This window comes from Pseudonaja textilis, chromosome 5, assembly GCF_049901715.1.
Source record: "Pseudonaja textilis isolate UNSWEBS1 chromosome 5, rPseTex1.2, whole genome shotgun sequence".
Taxonomy (NCBI): domain Eukaryota; kingdom Metazoa; phylum Chordata; class Lepidosauria; order Squamata; family Elapidae; genus Pseudonaja; species Pseudonaja textilis.
The window spans coordinates 10,606,153-10,621,062 of NC_141994.1; the positions used below are offsets into that span (position 1 = coordinate 10,606,153).

General features: G+C 39.2%; 1 protein-coding gene across 1 annotated transcript; it reads right to left on the reverse strand.

Annotated features, from left to right (window-relative positions):
* Nucleotides 1–655: 655 nt before the first annotated feature.
* On the reverse strand, nt 656–14,319 carry SELENOO (selenoprotein O). Its single transcript, XM_026714062.2, has 9 exons — nt 13,707–14,319; nt 10,191–10,394; nt 9,514–9,694; nt 8,769–8,899; nt 7,299–7,579; nt 6,960–7,110; nt 3,854–4,039; nt 3,389–3,545; nt 656–3,087 (listed from the first exon to the last, which is right to left on the reverse strand). The coding sequence occupies exons 1-9, from the start codon at nt 14,309–14,311 to the stop codon at nt 2,881–2,883; spliced, it is 2,103 nt and encodes a 700-aa protein (XP_026569847.2). The 5' UTR covers nt 14,312–14,319; the 3' UTR covers nt 656–2,880.
* Nucleotides 14,320–14,910: the final 591 nt, after the last annotated feature.

Consider the following 14,910-nt stretch of genomic DNA (forward strand, 5'->3'; position numbering starts at 1 on the left):
TCACTTCCGTATTGTTGCCAAGAGGCTTCTTGGATGTGTTGGCAAAACCACAAGGAGTTGACTGACTTTGCACAACCTTGAGAAATTTGAGATTTTGTACACTGTTATGGGCCTCTTTAATAAAGAGAAAATAGTCATCAGAAAACCATATTATAGTTACTGCAGTACCTTTTTTCTAAATCCCGTGTTCTTCCCTCATCTTTTAAATATTTATCCTTGTTCTCTCCGCTATGGTGTAATGGGTAAATAACAGAAGGTGACTAGGTTATTGATGATGGTCTACAGGGCAGTATTTTTCAACCTCAACGACTTTTAAGATGGGCAGATTTTACCTCTCAGAATTCTTGGCCAGCATTTCCAATTCTGCCCAGAGCAATGGAGCTCCAATAACCAGTAAAACTCATCTCTTAGCAGGCTTCCCAAATCATGATCTGCAGCAGCATTTCACATTTACTGCCATATTTACGTGTCTTCAAAGAATCCTAACAGCAACCACTTCACTTGGGAAATAAGATTAATTCCATCCATTCAGACCCTTCAACACAGGATCAACTTAACTGCAGTGCCATCCAAAAACTAGATATTGGTGGCACATCATTTCAAACATTTCATCTCCTAATTTTATCCTAAAAAATAAAGAGACATTTGCTATAAACATGATCAAAATCATTTATTTTCAATTAATATAGCTCATGTCGACAGCTTGCAGATTTTATGCACTGATGAAAATCATAGCACTCGTTTAAAATACTTAAATTATGGTAACAACATTCACGTGGTATATTTTTATTACCTTGCCAAAAACCCTGAAACCCAGAGCCAATACAATTACTTAATTTTATTCACATTTGTCCTATTTTGTTTTATTTAAACAAGTACCCAAAAGACTTAGAAACATAAGACCTTTTAATAGTGTAACTTAGTGACCTATTAATAATCATAGTATGACTTAAAGTCTTATTAACATCTTAATAAGGTAATCTAGACTACAGGTGGTCCTTTAGACCAGTTGTTAGTGACTATTCAAAGATGGATCCACAAAAGGAGACTTACAATCTGGATCTGAAGTTCTGACAGTTGCCCCAACCTTGCTGTTGTATGACCTCACATTTGAGCACTTGATAACACTGGTGCATTTACAGCTGCTTGCAGAATCCTGCAGTCAGTTGACTAGATTTTATGAGAGTTTTGACCAAAACTGGCATTTCTGGCTATAACGCCATAATGAACAATGGGTTTGCTTAACCAACTTGGCATTTGCTTACCAACTATGGTGTTTGCTTAATGACTGCAGCAGAAAAAAAGGTAAAATAAGGCTGGATCCTGTGACTGACCCATTTTACAACCATCACAACTTACAACCATGATAGGCAGGCTCCATTATGGCTGTAACTCAAGGACCACCTGTAGTCTAGATTTTTGATTTTTCAGAATTTATCTGCTGTTTGTCAACCTTATCCACAGAAGCAAGAATTCATGATTAATGCAAAAAGATCCCAGCACCAATCAATGAAAACACGACAAAATGTCTTCTAACTGTAGCCATGGCCACCCACCCTTTTGAAACATATATTCTTCAGTTAGAGATGATATATTTTCATCCAGTTACTTTACTGAACAATCTAACTGAAATATATGAAATATATGCTAAATGCTATAGTCAAATATAATCAAAATATAACCGGGCATTAAACCCGAGATAGCAAAACGTGGAAAAATGGAAGACTCTCCTGAGGTAGCAAATTTGAAACACAAGAAACACACAACCTATATAAAATGCAACTTTGGAATGCGGAAGGCTTGTTCAAAATCAGTCATTTATATTTTTACTTACTACAGCAATATAGTTTAAAGATGTCACTCTGGCTATATTCCTTAAGTTAGAGGGCTAATGAATCACTCCTTAAGGACCTTAGTTACCCTTAAGGAGTAACAAAGCTAAATTCAGTTTGTTCATCTATTCAACAAGAAATTGGTGCCATTAAGTTTGAAAATCTATTTGTGGGAGTAAAGTGTTACGTATTCCCCATTCATTGAACTGCATGCAGAAACCCAGAAAGTTGGATACAGCCTTGAACCAAAAGCAAAAACATAATTTGCTGCACGGTTCCTAATTCACAAGGAAGTGGAGACAGTGACTTGGGTTTCTGGATATACACGTGTATATAGACTGTCCTCAACTCCATTGTTAAGTAGGTGTTGAAATTATTTGTCTGAATTTTATCTATTTGCTTTTTTTACAGTGTGCAGTTTTACTAATTCCCTAAAGCTCTGAGGTAATATTTTCATGATCAAGACACAGAGGTTCCCAATAAATGAACAATCTGCTTAAGTGAAACCCATCTTCAAAATAAAAGCAATCCACTTCTCAATGAAAGAATCAAAATATCCCTGCATAAGTAAAAATGAGAATCATAGAATAACAGAGTTGGAAGGGACCTTGGAGGTCATCTAGTCCAATCCCCTGCTCGAGCAGGAGAGTCCATTCTTAAAATTAAAATCTTAAAATTAAAAACATAGCTCTGAAGTACTAGTAGTTCATTTTCAGACAAAAATACACCCAGCATCTGGTTTTATATTTTTGTCTTCAAAAACACAGATTTCATTTGGATGTTCACCAGCCAGTATGCATAAAAATATAATAACATTTCCTGCTCAACAAAGAAGATGAAAACTTCAACCTGCTAAGTTACCCCGGCCTATGATATGAAGTGGGTGCCCGGATAATTGTCACAACTGATAAAATCAAGGTGGCTCAGGGTGAGACAGGAAAACATCCAAATGGTCTGTTCAGACTTAATAGCACTTCTACAGCACCTTGCTACTCTTTCCACTCCTGAGGCTTCGCAAACTCTTGTGTGGAAAACTTTGGCAAGGCAGTTACGAAGATCATGTCACACAGAGCTCAGAGGCCCAGAGTGGAGGCTTGTTGCTATATGGAATTCTTTCCTGGGTTCCTGAGCTGCAGGTAGCAGCAGCAGAAGCAGCTGCCATCCCAATTTCTTCCTCCTCCCTCTCCTCAGAGGCCTCCAGGAAGCCTTCTGAATCTTCATATGGCCTTTCTAGGACTTTCAAGACCCGTCTCACCTGTAGAGAAAGGAAAGGAAAACAAGACATCGGCACAGGAATGTCCTTAATAGTGTTCCTTTGGATCTAGAGCCCCCCGACCCCACTCCTGCACACCTCACAAGAATTTGATGGGTTTTATTCCTTTTTTGTGGAAAATCTACAATGATTTTTCTTGACCCTGAACTTGGGTGATGGGGATTAGTGGCTGTTCAATGTGATTGTTGCTTGGTTTTAACCACTGATACATTCACCCAGAATTCCTGCAGTGAAGTGTGTGGGCAAAGAAAATAACCTATAAATTATGGGGAAAACTGCTTACCTCTAGAAAGTCACCATTTTCTGCTGCTTCAATAGCCCTTTGAGCAATGTAGTTCCTCAATATATATTTTGGATTGCTGGCCTTCATAATTTTCAGGCGCTCCTCATTCCACGTGTCAGTATAGCTAATGTGTTCCATTTCCTTTTCTAGCCTAAGTCTGAAAACAGAATAAAAGCCAGGGCCTGGATCAACACAGTTTGTTAAATATCTGAAATGATTCATTTAAAAGTGACTGATAAATAAAAGACAGGAATTTGACTATGTTTCAAAAGTATGCAATTCAGGATAAATCTCATAGTAAATATATAATATTAACAAAAGAAAAACTAAAAGTTATGTAATAGCATTAGACACAAACATTAATCTGCGTTTCATGGGGCAATGAATTGTTGTTAGCTGATTTATAAATATAGCTCAACAAAAGGAAAAAAGGCACTAAAGCAAAAAGGATGTAAATAACCTCACCTGTACTTCTGCAGCCAATTTGTCCAGGTTTTTTTATTTCTATTGACTAAATCGGAAGCTGTTAATTGCTGCAGCTTAGAGAACTGTTCTATTCGTTCCAATTCCTTGTTGATATTAGATTTTGTTCCAAATAAGGCAAAGAGTTGAGGGTTAGACTGTGCTAACATCAGCATCATGGAAAGTTGTCTAGGAAAAAACACTTAAATCAATTTCATATAATAACCTGTTATTAGGCATTATACTTGTCAAGAGTTCTTTCTTATCCTTCTAAAGCTGTGTTTGTCAAACTTGATAACTAAGACGTGTGAACTTAAATCCCAGAATTCCCCAGACAGAATGCTGTCTGAGGAAAACTAGAAGTTGAAGTCCAGAGGTATTAAAATCAACAAGTTTGAAAAAAATACTGTTTTAAAGGCATGTTTAAAAGTGGGCAGACTTAGCTTTTCATAGATCATCTGTGCTTTTAACTCTGTAACATAACAGGCTGTGTCATGTCAAGCTCCCCCCCGCCAAAGATCCTTAAATTATGAATGGGACCACAAAGCACGCTTTGCTTGCTATCCTTCCTTGTATTGATTATTCTATTCCCTTCTCTCCTTGAACTACATGTATATTCCAGCCAGAAAGGTGCGGGAGTGTGTGTAAAATTTACAGGCTGCCTAGTTCCCAATTAATCCAGGTAACTTACACTTTGAAAAGTGAAGAACAATTACAATTAAGGAAAAAAAAGGTCATATACAGGTAAAACTCGAAAAATTAGAATATCGTGCAAAAGTTCATTTATTCCAGTATACAAGTTATTCCAACTTAAAAGGTGAAACTAATATATGAGATAGACTCGTTACATGCAAAGCAAGATAGTTCAAGCCGTGATGTGTCATAATTGAGATGATTATGGCTTACAGCTCATGAAAACCCCAAATCCACAGTCTCAGAAAATCAGAATATTACATGCAATCAATAAAACAAGGATTGTACGTAGAACAATATCGGACCTCTGAAAAGTATAAGCATGCATATGTACTCAATATTTGGTTTGGGCCCCTTTTGCAGCAATTACTGCCCCAATACAGCGTGGCATGGAAGCTATCAGCCTGTGGCACTGCTGAGGTGTTACGGAAGACCAGGATGCTTCAATAGCGGCCTTCAGCTCTTCCGCATTGTTCGGTCTCATGTTTCTCATCTTTCTCTTGGCAATGCCCCATAGATTCTCCATGGGGTTCAGGTCAGGCAAGTTTGCTGGCCAATCAAGCACAGTAATCCCACGGTCATTGAACCAGGTTTTGGTGCTTTTGCCAGTGTGGGCAGGTGCCAAGTCCTGCTGGAAAATGAAGTCAGCATCCCCATAAAGCTCGTCTGCAGAAGGAAGCATGAAATGTTCCAAAATCTCCTGGTAGACAGCTGCGTTGACCCTGGACTTAATGAAGCACAGTGGACCAACACCAGCAGATGACATGGCTCCCCAAATCAACACAGACTGTGGAAACTTCACACTGGACTTCAAGCATCGTGCAGTGTGTGCCTCTCCATTCTTCCTCCAGACTCTGGGTCCTTGGTTTCCAAATGAGATGCAAAAGTTGCTCTCATCAGAAAAGAGGACTTTGGACCACTGAGCAACAGACCAGGTCTGTTTTTCTTTAGCCCAGGTAAGACGCTTCTGACATTGTTTGTTGTTCAGGAGCGGCTTGACAAGAGGAATACGATTTTTGAAGTCCATGTCCAGGATCTGACTGTGTGTGGTGGCTCTTGATGCGCTGACTCCAGCCTCAGTCCACTCCTTGTGAAAATCCCCAACACTTTTGAATGGCCTTTTCATGACAGTCCTCTCCAGGCTGCGGTCATCCCTGCTGCTTGTGCACCTTTTTCTTCCACACTTTTCCCTTCCACATAACTTTCTATTAATGTGCTTTGATGCAGCACTTTGGGAACATCCAACTTCTTTTGCAATTACCTTTTGAGGCTTTCCCTCCTTATGGAGGGTGTCAATGATGGTTTTCTGCACAACTGTCAGGTCAGCAGTCTTTCCCATGATTGTGATTCCTACTGAACCAGACTGAGAGACCATTTAAAGGCTCAGGAACCCTTTGCAGGTGTTATGGCTTAATTAGCTGATTAGAGAGGGACACTCTGAGCCTAGACTATTGAACCTTTTCACAATATTCTAATTTTATGAGATTGTAGATTTGGGGTTTTCATGAGCTGTAAGCCATAATCATCTCCATTATGACAAATCACGGGTTGAACTATCTTGCGTTGCATGTAATGAGTCTATCTCATATATTAGGTTCACCTTTTAAGTTGCATTACTCAAATAAATGAACTTTTGCACAATATTCTAATTTTTCGAGTTTCACCTGTATAGCCAGAAAAAGCATGCTGAACACATCAAAAGGGTCAGAACTATCAGCTTTCAACAACTTCCAAAATACCACTGCAGGGGAGCTGTAGGGATCTCTGGAAAGATGATGTTTTGAAGGATCTCTGAATTAGTTGTCTAATTCATCTTTTTATTTTCCCTTCTCTATTGGTATTTTACTTACAGCAATTTCTTAATCCAGACACGTGTAACAAAAATGGAGATCTAGTGTCAGAGCTGCTCCACCATATCCTTGCACATGCTTATGAAAGGACAGGTTTCATTATAAATTTGTAATCTTATATTTTATAATTTGTAATATTATAAATGTGTAATTTTTAGGTCCAAGAATCCTTGAAGTTAAATATGCCATTTAACCAAGTTTAAATTGGACTAATTAAATTACCATTTAATTAAATAAGCTGAGCCTTATTTTTATAAGATGGGTGGTTAGAAGGCAAACCACAGTATCTGCTCATTTCAACTCGTAATTGCTTCTAGCAGCTAATAGCTTAAACATCTCCTGTTTAATTTCAATATAGAAGAAAATGTTATTTCAGCCCCCTGGCCAAAGGTATAAGAACATTGTAACAGCAATGTTGAACTTTAGCAGTCAATCTACATATTTAACTATTCCATAGCTATATTTTAATATATACAATTTAATTTGTCATCAATTAAATTATTCTCTCTCACAAAAACTGACACAGCATCGTTACGCTCACAGCACAGTCTCATGGCTCAACATACCTGGGATCCATCTGAGGCTTATAGGCAACTTTCAATTCCTCCAGTGACGCACATTGTTTTGAGATCTGATCCAGAAACTCTTCTAGGTTTAAAGGATCAAAATCCACAGGAAATGAGCTCAACAAGCGGAAAGTATTTGTAAAATCTGCACCTACAGAGCAGATTAAACAAGAATGTTAATTTCAGCCATATAAGAAAGTCTCCTCTTTTTCTTTCAAGTTTCTATAACTGAGCTCCGAGTATTTTTACAATTGTAATATTTAAATATATCATAATTATCCACATGTTCAAATTGATTTTCTTTTTTTTTTTAGTGTTCTTAACATGGTTCGTACTCACCTGTGATGTGCATAGTCTCCAAGAGTTCCAAGACCAGCTTATGATCTTCATCTATCTGAAGCTGAATTAAACCTAGTTTCCTTCTCATGATTTGCAAATAATGCTTTTCAAATTCTGCATCGTATTCCTCCTCCAGAATGGGCATGCTGATTTCTAGTGGAAGTTCTGGGACTAAGGCTTCAGCAAACTTGGTTAGATTCCACTTACAAATCTCTGGTTGCTTATTATAAGCGTATCGTCCTGAGTTATCAGATCCATTGCAAATGTGTTCAGGGTCGTATCTAGAAAAGATAGAAGACATAAAATGTCAAATGATATAGGATAATAATTGAACTGATCTCGATACGTGGCCCAGAATCATTAAATAATACAGGAAGCATTTAGATATTTGAAGATAGTATTCATCGCTTTCTAAGACATATTAATCAAATCCAAGACAGGTACAAACACAAAGTTACAAACAACAGATAAAGATTTGGGGGGGGAGGAATCAGAGGATACATCCAGATAGCATTGCTATTCTAAATAACAATTTCAACAATATTTATATGCCATATAGTCCTTCAGAAGGGTCTGCCATTAGGGACAAGATCTTTTTGTAGTTCATCTCTCTCCAACTTGAACTGGGTCTAGGACCGTGATGGCGAATCTATGACACGCATGCCGGAAGTGGCACGCAGAGCCATCTCTCAGGGCCTGCCAATCATTTCCCATTGCTCTTCCGGTTCCCGGTGCACAGCTGGTCTTCGTGTGTACGTGCATGCCAGAAACCGGAATCTCAGTTTCCCAAGGCATGCATGTGTGCTGGGGAGCTGCTCTTCCGGTTTCCGGTGCTCCCAATGCGCACGCACTCCTGCTTCAGCACTTGGTGCCAAAAAGGTTCGCCAACACTGGTCTAGGATAACTTGCTGTGGCCAACTCCCCACGGCCAACTTGCCACAGACAATTCGCTGTGAGACAACTCACCAGGGCCAACTCACTGTGCAGGACAACTTGCCACAGGACAAGAGTTACACTAATATTGAAGAAATGGTGGAATGGAATAATTAAGGAAAGGATGCTAAAGGAGGGACAAGATGAAATGTGAACGACAAAATTAAAATATTTTTTTAATTATTTTAAATAATTCAATTGAATTGTTGAATTGTCCCATGGTACATTCTTCCGCAGCGAGTTGGCCATGGTGAGTTGGCCACAGCAACTTGGCTGTAGTACGTTGGCTGTGGCAGTTTGTAGGAAGGTAGTCTCATCTCTCCATCTTGTCAGAATGAGACTTCTATATACAAAATCAATCATGTACTAATTCTACAAATATTTAAACAAATCACATGGCAAGAAGACAATTTATCTGAAATAATAATTCAATAATTCTTCCACTGTCTCTAAGAAAAAATACTGGAACTAAATTATTAACCAACATGGCAAGAGAACATCAATACATTGTAAGCACTCGATTGTAAGTACACTAACCTATCCATAAATCCAAAAGGTCCATAGTCAATTGTAAGTCCAAGCACACTCATATTATCTGTGTTGAGCACACCATGACAAAATCCAACACACTGCCATTCAGCAACCATCCTGGCTGTCCGTCTTGATACCTTGAAAGATATACCAATAAATTGTCATGCTTTTTTCATCTACAAATTATAATTGTGTTGTAATGACATGGTAAACAAATGTGTATGTTGAAAGTTTCCTGTTCTAGCATTCATACAGTTTTAGATTTCAGTGTCTAATACAGCTTTTAATTTGGAAGATACTCTTCGTATAAGCATCAAAGCAGAAAATGGGGCATTGGGACCTTAATTTTTGCTGCCTGTGGAAGTTTAATTTCACTGGCCCTTAAATAATTTTCTCTTTTCATAGACTAACAAGTACTTCAAAAGTACCTTGGAAAGTCTGAATTTGTACAATTAGCACAAAATAAACTTAAAATGAATGTTTCAGGAATGCTCTGTAATAAAACACAGTAAACTAATATCTTCCTAAAATAACACAATAAATTTAGAGACTGAGAGATTGCATGATGCTATTTAAACAAGCTTGTGAATATGAATTTTTCCATTCAGCTTCCTACTCAGGGATAAGCAAATGAGAAAAATTAGCCTAAATTAACTATGGCATGAATAACGGACTATTAAAAAGTTACCCTGAATGCCTTTGAAGGAGAAGTGTAGATTAACAATGAATACTTTAAATTGTCAGCTCTTACCTCTCGAAAGAAAGCAGCGTTTCTCTGAACAATATTGTCAGGGTGGGTTTGTAGAATATCTGGATAGAATGTGCTGATCACATAATCAAGCATTTGAATTCTAATATCGTTTCTATCAACGCTGGGACCTTTACGTCCTGTAAATTCATCAGCAGATTTAAAAATTTCAAATGATCCAAACCTGTTTAAAACAGGAATTGCCAATTACCCCCATCCATTCATAAGGTATTTTGACATCTCAGTATGATCTTTTTTCTCTGTAACTAATTTTTTAAAAAGCACACTTAACCATAAAATGAAAATAAACTGCTTTCTGATATAATTAATAATAAACTAATATTGATAACCTCTATATCAGGACCTTGAAAAGGACTTTATAGGTGGATAAAATGCCAAATCCAGTCTAAATATCTGGCTGACTGTGTGACGAAGCATATTCATCTCTAAATCTTCAGTCTTATATATATAAAAATAGCTAAATAATAATTCAGAACTGAAACGAGTCATTGAGTGGCAAAAATGCATCTTCCAGATATTAGTCTAGCAAACAAAACCTAGTGGCTGAATGTTTACAATATATCATAACGCTATGCAAACATCTCCTGGACCTAATAAGAATTGATCCACATTCTCTTATAAAGAATATGTTTAATATCACACCCAACCAGAACAATTACCTAATAAATGTTGGTGCTATTCTTAGTACGATTGTACACTTTTCTTTTTTGGGATTTCCATCATAAAATATATCCCGAATAACTTCTGAATCCGATGTTACGCACGTCCCTGCTCTGGTGGTTGGTATTCCTAGATGAAACATAGCTTCACTGCAAAGGAATTCTCTTATGCTGGATCTCAGAACTTTACGGCCATCTGCTTGTCTGAAAATAATACAATAATATGTGTAAATATGATGTAACTTCAAAACTCAACACTAAAAGTAGCACATAGGGCCAGAAGTCATCTTACAAGTTAAAGAATCCTTGAAGGTTCCAGTAACCAAAATAAATTTGTTACTTTAAATATTTTCCAGCTCGAGTATTTCCAATCTAACAAGCAGGACTGAATGGCTTTAGTATCATCCCAGCCTGAAATGTACAACTACAAAATGATCATTTCTAACATTTTAGAAACACGATTAAAAATAGAAAATGGGAGAAAAAGGAGTGAAACTTGGTAGATTAGAATCACAGACCTTCTTTAAAAAAATTGTTTCCCATATTACACTATTTTATAATGTTCAAAGCTTTTACTGTCATCGTACATCACATCATGTATACAACAAAATTGTAATTTGTTAACTTCGATGTTGCATCAAAATATAGGTTTATCACTTAATATGATTAAACTCAGTTTGGTTGAATGATTTATTTGGTATCCAATGACTAAATAAATCATAATTTGTACATTGCCCAGAATCTCTTTTTGAGGGAGACAAGTGATTTCTAAATTAGACAGATAGACAGACAAAATGCATTAGAGCTAGAAACTGGGAGACTATAAGTTCTACCCCGGCCTTCAGCACGAAATCAGCTGGGTAACTCTGTGCCAGTCTCTCTTGCGCAGCCCAAGGAAGGATGCAATGGGCAGCCTCTTCTAAAATCTTGCCCAGAAAACAGGGACTTTTATTTGGGGGGGGCGGGGGGGGGGGAAACATGCAAATTAGATCCTACTGCTTTGGGGAAAAAATGCTGAAGTTTGAATGAGAACTAAGATCATAAACCATTTGGGAAACTGGGAATAAATCCAGAAGGGGATTTACTTCCACAGAGTCACATAGCCACCTGAATCCAACTTTTGTTTTGTTCAGTAATCTAAATTAAAACATCCCTAAGAGAATAAGTGCTTCAGTCCATAATCAACTTCCATGCGGAGCTGGACTTTATGCAGAGTCCAGATAATAGTACCTGACCAGACACAGACAGACAGACAGACACAGACACACACACACACTCACACAGACAGAGAGACACAGAGAGAGACAGAGAGAGAGAGAGAGAGAGAGAGAGAGACACAGAGAGAGAGAGACAGAGACAGAGAGAGACAGAGAAAGAGAGAGACACAGATTGAGAGACAGAGACAGAGAGACAGAGAGAGACACAGAGACAGACAGAGAGAGAAAGACAGAGAGACAGAGACAGAGATACACACACAGAGAGACAGAGAGGGACAGAGAGACAGAGACACAGACACACAGAGACAGAGAGAGAGACAGAGACACACAGAGAGACAGAGACACAGAGAGAGACAGAGAGACACAGACACAGAGAGAGGAGAGAGAGACAGACAGAGAGACAGACAGATATATAAAGAGACAGAGACAGAAACAGAGACAGACCCACACAAACAGACAAAGAGATAGATAGATAGATAGATAGATAGATAGATAGATAGATAGATAGATAGATAGATAGATAGATGATAGATATAGATGATAGATGATAGAAAGATAGATAGATAGATAGATAGATAGATAGATGATAAATGATAGGTAGACAGGTGGATAGGTGGATAGGTAGATATAGATAGATAGATAGGTAGGTAGATATATAGATAGATAGATAGATAGATAGATAGATAGATAGATAGATAGATAGATGATAGGTAGGTAGATAGATAGATAGATAGATAGATAGATAGATAGATAGATAGATAGATAGATAGATAGATAGATAGATAGATAGATGATAGATAGATAGATAGATAGATAGATGATAGATGATAGATGATAGATGATAGATAGATAGATAGATAGATAGATGATAGGTAGGTAGGTAGGTAGATAGATAGATGATAGGTAGATAGATAGATAGATAGATAGATAGATAGATGATAGGTAGGTAGATAGATAGATGATAGATAGATAGATAGATGATAGATAGATAGATAGATAGATGATAGATGATAGGTAGATATAGATAGATAGATAGATAGATAGATAGATAGATGATAGGTAGGTAGATAGATAGATGATAGATAGATAGATAGATAGATGATAGGTAGATATAGATAGATAGATGATAAGTAGGTAGGTAGATAGGTAGATGGTAGGTAGGTAGATAGATAGATGGCAGGTAGGTAGATGATAGATATAGATGATAGATAGATGATAGGTAGATAGGTAGGTAGATAGTTAGATAGATATAGATAGATATAGATAGATAGATAGATAGATAGATAGATAGATAGATAGATAGATGATAGATAGATAGATAGATAGATAGACAGACAGACAGACAGACAGACAGGTAGATATTTGAGTGAGGACAGCAGCAAGGAGATGAGATGGAGATTTATTGCCAGGACTGGTTAGGACAGATAAAGATTTATAGGTAGATGCCAGATAGATAGATGATAGATAGCTTTCCAGATTTAGGTAGGTGATAGATGATAGATACGAGGTAGATATAGATAGATGATAGATAGATGATAGGTAGGTAGATAGGTAGGTAGATAGATGATAGATAGGTAGATGGTAGGTAGGTAGGTAGATGGTAGGTAGGTAGATGATAGATAGATATAGATGATAGATGATAAGTAGGTAGGTAGATAGATAGATATAGATATAGATAGATAGATAGATAGATAGATAGTTGATTGGTAGATAGGTAGATATAGATAGATAGATGATAGGTAGGTAGGTAGGTAGGTAGGTAGGTAGGTAGATGATAGGTAGATGGTAGGTAGGTAGGTAGATAGATGGTAGATATAGATGATAGATAGATGATAGGTAGGTAGGTAGGTAGGTAGATAGAGATAGATAGAGATAGAGATAGAGATATAGATAGATAGATAGATAGATAGATAGATAGATAGATAGATAGATAGATAGATGATTGGTAGATAGGTAGATATAGATAGATGGTAGGTAGGTAGGTAGATAGATAGATGGTACGTAGGTAGGTAGATAGATAGATAGAGATAGATAGATAGATAGATAGATAGATAGATAGATAGATAGATAGATGATTGGGAGATAGGGAGATAGAGATAGATAGATAGAGATAGATAGATAGATGACAGATGATTGGTAGATAGAGATAGATAGATAGATAGATAGATAGATAGATAGATAGATAGATAGATAGATGGATGATAGGTAGGTAGGTAGGTAGGTAGACAGACAGACAGACAGATAGAGACACACCCAGACCGACCGACCGCCCTACAGCAGCTCCTCCGCCTCTCTTTACCTGGAGAAAGGGGTGAGTCCGGCGCCCTTGAGCTGGATCTCCCAGCGCTCCCCTCGCGGGTTCAACACCTCCCCCAGGTACATGGCCGCGCCGTCGCCCAGCTGCCCGGCAAAGCTGCCGAACTGGTGGCCGCAGTAGCAGTGGGCGGCCGGCTCCGCTCCCGGCAGCAGCCGGTTCCCGCTGAAGTAGAGCGCGGCCTCCTCTTCCTCCTCCGGGCTCTGCGGTTCCCTCAGGCCCAGCAGAGCCAGAGCCGGCGCGGAGGAAGCCACCAGCCGCGGGCCCCGCACTGGCGTGGGCAGCACCCGGCAGAAGCAGGCGCCCGACACGGGCCGAGGGACGTTCTCCTCGCTCGGATCCAGCGGCAGAGCCCGCAGAGCCCGGTTGTCGAACCGCAGAGCGCTGAGCCACCGCGGGGGCGGCGTCGAGGACGAGGCGGCCGCCTCCATGCCGACGAGGCGAGCGGCGGCCGCCGCCGCCAACCAGCCGGGCAACGATCCCAAGCGACCGAAGAAGCAGCGGCGTTTACAGCGCAGAGCGGCGGCCATCCATGATTTGCGCCGTCTCGGCCACCGTCGGACGGATCGCCTTGTCACCCAGCTCTTCATCCCGCCCTCAGCTTCTCCCGGCGGCCTATCCCAATTGGTTCGCCGAGACGCGCCTCCGCGCGTTCATCCTATCACGGCAACGGAGAGGCTTAGCCAATCCGAGGACGGGGATATGTTGAGAAGCGCAACATAAACAAAACGTCTCGATTTCAGATTAACAGAGTTTGGAAGGGACCCTGTAGGTCATCTAGTCCAACCCTCCCTTCCCCCGCCCAAACAGGAGGCCCTGCCTGCACCATTTCTGACAGGTGGCAGTCCAGTCTCTTCTTGAAAGCTTCCACGGCTTCTGATGGAAAGCGGTTCCATCGGTTAATTGCTCTCACTGTCAGAAAATTTCTCCTTAATTTACCTGTCAGTTTTAGGTGTTTTCCTCAGTGCTGATTCCTGCCATCCACCCGCCAGGGCTAAGCCAAGATGCCAGTAAGGCAGAGAGTCTTAATAGCCCTGTAATAGTGGGTTAATCCAGGGTTTCTCAATCTTGGCAATTTTGTAAGATGTGTGGACTTCCAAATTCCTAGAATTCCTCAGTCAACATGCTGAGTAAAAACGATGGGGCTATCACATGTTCCTAGATGCAGCATAAGCATGTTTTGCATCTT